This window comes from Aulostomus chinensis, chromosome 6 (assembly GCF_037954235.1).
Source record: "Aulostomus chinensis isolate RoL2024-O1b breed Wild chromosome 6, RoL_Achi_v1.0, whole genome shotgun sequence".
Taxonomy (NCBI): Eukaryota; Metazoa; Chordata; class Actinopteri; order Syngnathiformes; family Aulostomidae; genus Aulostomus; species Aulostomus chinensis.
The window spans coordinates 592501-602903 of record NC_141325.1 but is presented as its reverse complement, the minus strand read 5'-3'; the positions used below and the strand labels follow the sequence as shown (position 1 = coordinate 602903).

At 44.4% G+C, this 10403-nt stretch overlaps 1 protein-coding gene across 5 annotated transcripts in view; it reads left to right on the top strand.

The window, feature by feature from the left end:
* grin1b (glutamate receptor, ionotropic, N-methyl D-aspartate 1b) overlaps positions 1–10403 on the top strand; it is a 58054-nt gene continuing 47651 nt past the window's right edge. For 2 of the 5 annotated variants that reach the window (XM_086205609.1, XM_086205607.1), the window contains exons 1-3: positions 3–491; positions 1890–2146; positions 3390–3524. In XM_086205609.1, the coding sequence (XP_086061735.1) occupies position 491; positions 1890–2146; positions 3390–3524 (393 nt within the window). In that variant the 5' untranslated portion in view covers positions 3–490. Of the gene's footprint in view, positions 492–1889; positions 2147–3389; positions 3525–10403 lie in introns of all 5 variants that reach the window. The other 3 variants (XM_086205612.1, XM_086205611.1, XM_086205608.1) reach the window with 2 other exon arrangements.

The following is a 10403-nucleotide window of genomic DNA, read 5'->3' as shown; positions in this document are numbered from 1 at the left end:
GAGATGCTCGTGCCCGCGGTCATCATACCGCGGTCGCGCGCCTGACTCCTCTCCTCCGCTTGTATGCGCGCGGATCCAAGGACAGACCGCGGGCTCGCGAGCATCATCAGGTCATCACGAGCCTCCGCAGACGGACACGGGACCGACGGTAGAACTCAGAGGAAACCGACGGGCCGGCGGGGATCAGTCCGAACCGGCTGACAGGTCGGCGCCATCGCGAGAACGCGGCGAATCAACAGGACGAGGCGCGAGACCATGTCAACATTGTCAGCGGGGTTCGATTGAACCTTTGAATGAAAATCAATTGGAACCATCCGGTGACACGAACAGGAGCACCGGAACCGAACCGACCGCCTCACCTCACGGAGCCGAGCCACCGGAATCGGAGCGACCAGAGAAATCACGTAAATCAACAGGAGACGGTATCCTGCTGCCAGGGACTGCCATCGCACCAGAGCCAGGACCAGGACCAGGACCAGGACCAGAGGACAGTAAGTGTCTCCCTCACTGATTGGGTGAAGCCACTCTTTCATCGCTGGAGTGTCGGATGAATGAGTGGCTTCACCCTCTGATGTTTATGAGAGCAACGTTAGAATCAGCACAGCAGCTGTAGGGGAGACCCGGGACGAGTGGAACGGCTAATTAGGCAATATTACACCAAGGGGAGAAGCAGCTGGTTCCACCAGCAACAAGACAACCGCATACAACCCAAATGTACTCAGGTTTCAGGCCATTAACTCTGAAAATGAAAACTTTCTGTGACTCGTTTAGCACTACAGGACGTAGTCCGGCCCAGTGCTGGCCCAGTGACAGGCGAGCTCTCGTCTAGAATTAAGAAACGAAGAAAGATGGAATCAAAGAAGAAAGCAGCACACAGCAGGATTTTATCTAACAAATACAGAGCTTCAGTCTGTATTTGTTAGTCTTGAATCTCCCATAAATATTTTCAGGGTGGTCACATGACTTTGTTCAGACATGGAGGGAAGATCCTGAGAGGTTTGCCACGACCCAACAGCTCCTGCAGGTTCCTCTCCGACTCTCTTCAAACATTAACCACTAACAGATCCGCTTCCCTCTCCTGCGAGCAGTTACGTTGTCATGGAAATGGCGGAATGATACTTTCAGTGATGAGGAGCACACGCCAAATGTCTTACTGACCAATCAGAGGGCTAGGTCAGAGCTACTTGTTGTAAAATATTGTTTCCAACACAACTGAAAAACATCTGACACATACTTTACTGAATATTAACATTTTGGTAAGTCCTTAGTTTATGAATTTTCTGGCAGTTTTTGACAATTTTCCGCTAAATGTGTCCCAGCTAAAGCACCTCACTATTTAAAAAAAGGTAGAATTGATCTGTTAAGATTGTGCTGATGATGACCTCACGAATTTAATTTAATTTAATTATTTTCCTTTTGTATAGTTGAAAGACTTCAACTTTAAAAATCACAGTGTATCTTTAAGTCAGCGCTCCATGATCATTTGAGCATCTCTAACTTAAAGCATGTTTAGCCTAAGGTTAGCAAACGTAAGCTGACCGGATTCATTTGCTAATCTTGAGCTAAAGACCATGTTAGCCTGTGGTTGGCTAACATTAGCAGGGTCAAAATATTAGAATGATGTGAGCTTCTCACCATGATGACTCAGTCTTGACTGTAAAACACACGTTTCCATGGCAATGCCAAGATATTTAAATAAAACTTCAAGATTGAAAACTGTGTTTTCAATTTGTTTGTTTGTTTGTTTCCTTCTTTCTTTCTTTTTTTACTTCTAACACAAAAGGTCTTTGTGGTCTGATTCTACAGAACTGATCAGAACCAGGTCCTCTTTCAGTGACACTGTAAACAGTTTCATGTTGTGGATGTAAATGTGTTTATGACCCCCCCAGTGGAGATGCGCGGCGTGCTACTGCTGGCCGTCCTGCACTGCTGCTCAGTGGCGCTCTGTGGCTGCGAGCCTCGGCTGGTAAACATCGGTGCTGTGCTGAGCCAGAAGCGCTATGAGCAGGTGTTCAAGGAGGCGGTGAGCCAGGCCAACGCACTCTACGGCCGTGACAAGTTCAAGATGAACGCCATCTCAGTTACTCACAAACCCAACGCCATTCAGATGGCTCTGTCTGTCTGTGAGGACCTCATCTCCAACCAGGTGGGGGCACTGTGCTCTCCTTTATGTCTCTATCACGTGACTCATGTGTAACATACATGTTTTGTTATGATGGGGGGGGGGCAGGTGCTGACCCACGGAACGAAACTGACGTGAACGTGTTGCCGTGATCTGAAGCTGCCACTGATAAAATAATCACTCTCATCACTTTCTAAGCCAGAACGTGAGGAGAACCTTCAGAAAACCTCCAGAGTAGGCTTTTATTGTGAAACTCTGAACCATTATGGTGGTTTCTGGACTTAAATGAATTGAATGAAAAAAGGTGTTCGTCCTCCTAAAATCACCTCTTCGCTCTCTGACAGGAAACCTTTTAAATATTTGATTCATGTTGATCTAGTCTATATTTCGTGTACAGCAGTCATGACGTGTCCTCTCCCAAAGTGCCAGATTTATCACGCAGCCAATCATCTGTCTTCATTTGAAAATATAATCACATGAAGCAGTGATGTCACAGGTTTGAATCTCAGAATGATGATAATTTTTCAGCCAGAATCTAACGGGGATGAAAGATGAGCAGCAGAAACCAGGCCAACATGGCGTCCAGAGAGACGGCTGTCAGATTAACGCGCTCGATCTCTCTGCAGGAAGAGATGTAATCCGTCCACCGTCCCAGCGGCGTGATGGACGGATGGGTGGATTACCACCATCACACACACACACACACACACACACACACACACAGCCTTTTATTGTGTGGAACACACTAAAACATGTTTTGAGTGAGACTGAGAGAATTAAACCTGAGAAAACATCATGTGATTTTCTGACAGTGGCGTGCACCTCAGGAACAGGGGGTGCCACCTGCTGACAAGTTCCAGAACTGACTGATACCGGTTTTGTGGCGATTGCACAGACAACTTCAGAGTAATATGAAGTCACGCCCACTTCCATGCCTCCTCGCTGGAGAACATTACCTGAGCGGTGCCTCTGAGGAATTCCTCCAAGTGTAGAACGAACGCTCGCTTGGACTCGAGGTTTTCTGGTCAGAGATCAAATCTCAACTTAAATGTGACATCATCATGTTTTATTCTTTCCAGGCAACAAGCTGTCCCCTTCTCCATCTTTTGTGACATTAAAGTCTGAACTACATCGGGTGTATTGCGAGAGTCAGCAAACATGATGGGTGTGAGAGGGAGGGGCAAACCCACCAGGCAGGAGGCTACGTAGCTCCATCAAAGTCCTCAGGTTACAGAGACCAACGTATTAACCTTGTGATCATCTCCAGGTTTACGCTATCCTGGTCAGCCACCCCCCTCAGTCCAATGACCACCTGACGCCGACGCCTGTTTCCTACACCGCCGGTTTCTACAGGATCCCCGTGGTTGGCCTGACAACCCGAATGTCCATCTACTCTGACAAGGTACTAAGTCACTTGCTTGTTCTCTGATTTTAATACGATAGAGGAAGAGCTCTTGGAAGATGATCTGGACTCTTGAATTCACTTTTGTCGGAAGCACTTTTGATCCTGTTGCCATGACAACAACAGATATTACACTTAGCAGATTACTCCCTGAAAGGGAAGCCATGACCTTTAAGTGACCTTTATGCTGGAGGACTGGCCAGGAACATGAGGTCACACCCTGTGGCAGGTGCGGCGTCAGGAGTGGGCCTAACGGGCCTGGGCCCACCCACTTCTACTATTGGACCACCCTAAATGACAGACAGAATATATTTTTCTGAATTTCTGATTTAAAATTATTCTAATTATTAAAATTAAGATTAGAATGCACAATAAAGACTGAAGCTATTTCCCTAAAATAAACAACAACAACAAAAGATAATATGTATAGGGTTAGTGTCACGTATGAATTCTGAACCAATCACAAGTCACAACAGGCACGTAAGGTTTAACAGAGTTGCAGTAAAAAGCTGATGCTTTTGCTCAAATCAAATCCAATCAAAAGCCTTGGAGCGCAACTTCCTGTGGTGGAATTTTTCAAACGACGGTGCAACAGATGTTAAATATAGATCCAAGGTTCTGGACATAAAAATTAGAAAAATGAAAAAAAAAGAAATCTATGTATATATGTGTGTGTATAAAAGTATGTGTGTATAAAAGTATGGATGTATAAAAGTATGTTTGTATAGACGTATGTATGTGTGTATAAATGTATGTATGTATATACATATGTATGTGTGTATAAAAGTATGTATGTATATACGTATGTATGTATGTATATACGTATGTATGTGTGTATAAATGTATGTATGTATATACGTATGTATGTGTGTATAAATGTATGTATGTATGTATATACATTAGGGCTGCAACGATTAGTTGACGTTGTTGACAAAAATCGATAATAGCAATAGTCGACAATGAATTCCATCGTCGACTATTGTTGCCAGACGCCTTTTTCCAACAGAGTGAGGCATCTCACTTGATTATAATCTCTGCCGAGAGTCGCTCATGCTTAGTAGCGTCTCTGGCTTTGAGCGGTAACATAGAGAAATGGCGGCGTCAACATCAGATACGCCTACCAAAACTTCTAATGTATGTATAAATGCATAAAAGTATGTGTATGTATGTATAAATGTATGTATGTGTATGTATGTATATGTATGTATGTATATGTGTGTATGTATAAATGTATGTATAAGCGTATGTATGTGTATGTATGTGTAAATGTATGTATGTATGTGTTTATATGTATAAATGTATGTATGTATGTATGTATATGTGTGTATGTATAAATGTATGTATGTATGTGTTTGTATGTATAAATGTATGTATGTATGTATGTATATGTGTGTATGTATAAATGTATGTATGTATGTATATGTGTGTATGTATAAGTGCGTGTATGTATAAATGTATGTATGTATGTATGTATGTGTATGTATGTATGTATATGTGTGTATGTATAAGTGCGTGTATGTATAAATGTATGTATGTATAAATGTATGTATGTATGTATGTATGTATAAATGTATGTATGTATAAATGTATGTATGTATGTATAAATGTATGTATGTATGTATGTGTATAAATGTATCAGAATCAGAATCAGAATACGTTATTTATCCCGGGGGGAAATTTCTGTTGTTACAGTTTTAAAGCTCTCAAAGTAATATAAATGTATGTATAAATGTGTGTATGTATGTATAAATGTGTGTGTGTGTGTGTGTGTGTGTGTATACAATTACAGCAAATTATTGGAGGTGAAACAGTGGTGTGAATTAAAAACTGCACATGAAGGAGACAGAAAAGTTACTGCACTTGAATGTAAGGAACAATGTATTGCACAGTATTGCCTGTTTGTCATCAACGATCAAGATGATCAGTATGATCAAGATGATCAGTATGATCAATATGATCAATATGATCAAGATGATCAGTATGATCAATATGATCAAGATGATCAGTATGATCAAGATGATCAGTATGATCAAGATGATCAAGATGATCAGTATGATCAACATGATCAAGATGATCAGTATGATCAAGATGATCAATATGATCAAGATGATCAGTATGATCAAGATGATCAATATGATCAAGATGATCAAGATGATCAGTATGATCAAGATGATCAATATGATCAAGATGATCAGTATGATCAAGATGATCAGTATGATCAGTATGATCAAGATGATCAGTATGATCAAGATGATCAAGATGATCAGTATGATCAAGATGATCAATATGATCAAGATGATCAGTATGATCAAGATGATCAGTATGATCAATATGATCAAGATGATCAGTATGATCAACATGATCAGTATGATCAACATGATCAAGATGATCAGTATGATCAAGATGATCAGTATGATCAATATGATCAAGATGATCAGTATGATCAACATGATCAAGATGATCAGTATGATCAAGATGATCAGTATGATCAATATGATCAAGATGATCAGTATGATCAACATGATCAGTATGATCAACATGATCAACATGATCAAGATGATCAGTATGATCAATATGATCAAGATGATCAATATGATCAAGATGATCAGTATGATCAAGATGATCAAGATGATCAGTATGATCAAGATGATCAGTATGATCAATATGATCAAGATGATCAGTATGATCAAGATGATCAGTATGATCAAGATGATCAATATGATCAAGATGATCAGTATGATCAAGATGATCAAGATGATCAGTATGATCAAGATGATCAGTATGATCAAGATGATCAAGATGATCAGTATGATCAAGATGATCAAGATGATCAGTATTTTCAAGATGATCAGTATGATCAATATGATCAAGATGATCAGTATGATCAAGATGATCAGTATGATCAAGATGATCAGTATGATCAAGATGATCAGTATGATCAAGATGATCAATATGATCAAGATGATCAGTATGATCAAGATGATCAAGATGATCAAGATGATCAGTATGATCAAGATGATCAAGATGATCAGTATTTTCAAGATGATCAGTATGATCAATATGATCAAGATGATCAGTATGATCAAGATGATCAGTATGATCAAGATGATCAATATGATCAAGATGATCAGTATGATCAATATGATCAAGATGATCAGTATGATCAAGATGATCAGTATGATCAAGATGATCAAGATGATCAGTATGATCAAGATGATCAAGATGATCAGTATGATCAAGATGATCAAGATGATCAGTATGATCAAGATGATCAGTATGATCAAGATGATCAAGATGATCAGTATGATCAGTATGATCAAGATGATCAGTATGATCAAGATGATCAGTATGATCAATATGATCAAGATGATCAGTATGATCAAGATGATCAAGATGATCAGTATGTAGAATGTAGTGAGGCAGGTCACTTGGTTCTGTGGTTGCTGGCTGCAGTGACAGCTCCAGGACAGAAGCTGTCCCTGAGTCCGTGTGACCTGTAACGCCGGCCCGAGGGTAGCAGGTCAGACAGGTGGTTGCTGGGGTGACGGGAGTCCTTGGTGATGTCGGCGGCTCTGCTGAGGTGGCAAGAGCCGGCGATGTCCTCCAGGCTGGGCAGAGAGCAGCCAGTGATTATCTGGGCTGTGCTGATGACCTCTGCTCTCCTGTCTGCTGCTGAGCTCCCTGCATACCAGGCTGTGATGCAGGGCCTTCTTTACCACCGCCATGGCGTTAGCGGCCCAGGAGAGGTTGTCGGATATCTGCACGCCCAGAAATCTGATGGCGTGGACCCTTTCCACACAGTCCCCATGGATGAGGAGCAGGGCTGGGTCCCCTCTGACCTCCTGAAGTCTAGGATTAGGTCCTTAGTTTTGTGGTGTTCAGTTGGAGGTTGTTTACTGAACACCTGCTGTCAGTCTGTTGACCTCATCTCTGTGGTCAGACGCACCCCCCTGAGATTAGCCCCCCATGGTGGTGTCATCCGCAAACTTGGTGCTCGTGTTTGAGAGGAGGGTCGGGAGCAGTGGTAGTGTGGAGACAGGAGGGGACTCAACACACATCCTGGTGGAGAGCCGGGCTGAGTGAGATCTTACCAGAGAGGTGGGGCCAAGTCTGACAGACTGGCCGGTTTGTTAGGAAGTCCTGGATCCAGAGGCAGATGGGGTGGAGACACGTAGGTGTGAAAGCCCAGGATTTCTGGGAGGATGTGGTTGAATGCTGAGCTGAAGTCCAGGAAGAGCATCGTCATGGAGCTCCCAGGTGACTCAGTGCGGTGTGGAGCACTGTGGTGATAGTGAACTGATGGGGTCCAGGGTGCGAGGCAGACAGGCCCTGATGTGCTACAGATAAACATAGGACAACAGACGTGGCTTTTTCAAGTACGTTAAAAGACTTCAGACTGAGGGGTCAGCGTCCTCAGTGCCTCTAATGCACCCTCATCACAAGTGTCTCCAGTACAGCTCTCATCTTCTCTCAGTCAGTCAGATACCAGCTTTGGCTTGGTACCTGTGGACCTATCCACATGATGAACGAGCAACACAGCCCAAACTCAAGCAGTACCCCGTGTCAGTTTTTGCACACAAAGCCAGGAGCTTCTCCTCACGCTGGTATGAGAAGTACACATTTTGGAGTACATCATTGTCAAGGATGCAGTATACTGTAAACTGTGTCAGCGTTTTGGTGAGAGGTACGGAATAGAAATTTAGACATGATGGATACAAGGAGGGCGGCCCGGTGGAGTAGTGGTCCTCCCTGTGGCCCCCAGCAAGAAGGTTGTGGGTGGAGCAGTGGTCCTCCCTGTGGCCCCCAGCAAGAAGGTTGTGGGTGGAGCCCCGGCTGCAGCACGGGGTCTTTCTGGGTGAGTCTCCATGTTCTCCCTGTTCCTGCTGGGTTCTCTCTGGTACTCCAGCTTCCTCCACAGTCCAAAGACATCAAGAGGGACCAGGTTAATCCAGACTCTAAATTGACCGTAGGCGTGGCTGGGAGAGCCAATGGTTGTCTGTCTCTATGTGTTGGCCCTGCCATGGACTGGTGACCTGTCCAGGGGGAAGGCTGCTGGGATAGGCTCCACCCCCACCACCCTCAACAGGAGAAGAGGGGGAACATGGAGGGATGGATGGATGATGGATGGATGGATGGAGGATGATGGATGGATGGATGATGGATGGAGGGATGGGTGGATGGATGGATGATGGATGGGTGGATGGATGATGGATGGATGGGTGGGTGGATGGGTGGATGATGGATGGATGGATGGGTGGGTGGATGATGGATGGATGGATGGGTGGGTGGATGGGTGGGTGGATGGGTGGATGATGGATGGATGGATGGATGGGTGGGTGGATGATGGATGGATGGATGGGTGGGTGGATGGGTGGGTGGATGGGTGGATGATGGATGGGTGGGTGGATGGATGATGGATGGATGGGTGGGTGGATGGGTGGATGATGGATGGATGGATGGGTGGGTGGATGATGGGTGGATGGATGGATGGATGGATGGATGTTGGATGGGTGGATGGATGATGGATGGATGGGTGGGTGGATGGGTGGATGATGGATGGATGGGTGGGTGGATGGGTGGATGATGGATGGATGGATGGGTGGGTGGATGATGGATGGATGGATGGGTGGGTGGATGGGTGGGTGGATGGGTGGATGATGGATGGATGGATGGGTGGGTGGATGATGGATGGATGGATGGGTGGGTGGATGGGTGGGTGGATGGGTGGATGATGGATGGATGGATGGGTGGGTGGATGGATGATGGATGGATGGGTGGGTGGATGGGTGGATGATGGATGGATGGATGGATGGGTGGGTGGATGATGGATGGATGGATGGGTGGGTGGATGGGTGGATGATGGATGGATGGATGGGTGGATGATGAACACAAGGATGGGAAACACTCTACATGGAGTGTTTTTGTCCGAATCAGGAAGTCGTTGGATTGCCGTGCTCCATTTCACTGTAAAGACAAATAAGGAGGAAGGAACCTATTATTTAACCTACTTAGTAACCTAAGTAGGTTAAATAAGATCAACAGCAATGAAACACTGAAACACATCTGAAACAATTTATAATAAAGAAAAAATAGGAATTCAAGAAGATAAGGAGGCATCTTTGTACATATTTACAGTTTTACACTTGTGAATGGGATTTTTGTATTTTTGCACAATTTTTACAGAGAAAAACAACTTTATAAGGTGGGCTGCACCTTAGAGGGAGGAGTTAACAGTTTGATCGCCACCGGCAGGAGTGATTGCCTGTGGCGCTCAGTGGTGCAACGTGGGTTATGTGACTATTTCATTCATCCTTCACTGAGATTTAAGTAAATACCGTTTAATTTGAATGATCTGGCTGGATTATTATTTGATTGTAGTGGGTGAGAGAGAGAGAGTGAGCACGTGCAGGATGAGCTACATTAACGGTGTATACTTTCAGGCACTTCAGTTTATAGACAGCTCAGTGTCACTCTGTCTGTTGATGTTAACTTCTGTAATTAAAGGCCCACCCAGAATTGAAATCCTGACGTGGCGCCTGCCCTCAGGGGCTCTGGGAGGACCCGCCCCACCCTGCATCGAATTGACTGATACTCGCTGCACTACAGGCGTCTTGTGAGTGATTGCCTTGCGCTCGTTGCTCCAGCGTTGGTCAAGAGCATCGCTATGTGTGGAGCACCAGAGACATTTAGCTGCAGCTAAAACAGCTATAGCTACCGAGCTAACATTGACCTGATCTCATACAGTAGAGCTAAATACAGAGAGCTAGACAGCAGGCGGCGCCTGGGTCAGTGTGTGTCACGTGCCAAGTGTGTCCTCAGAGAAGTAGAGCCACTCCTGGCTCAGTCCCTCTCCCTTTTGGTTCGCTTGCAACGGTGGGC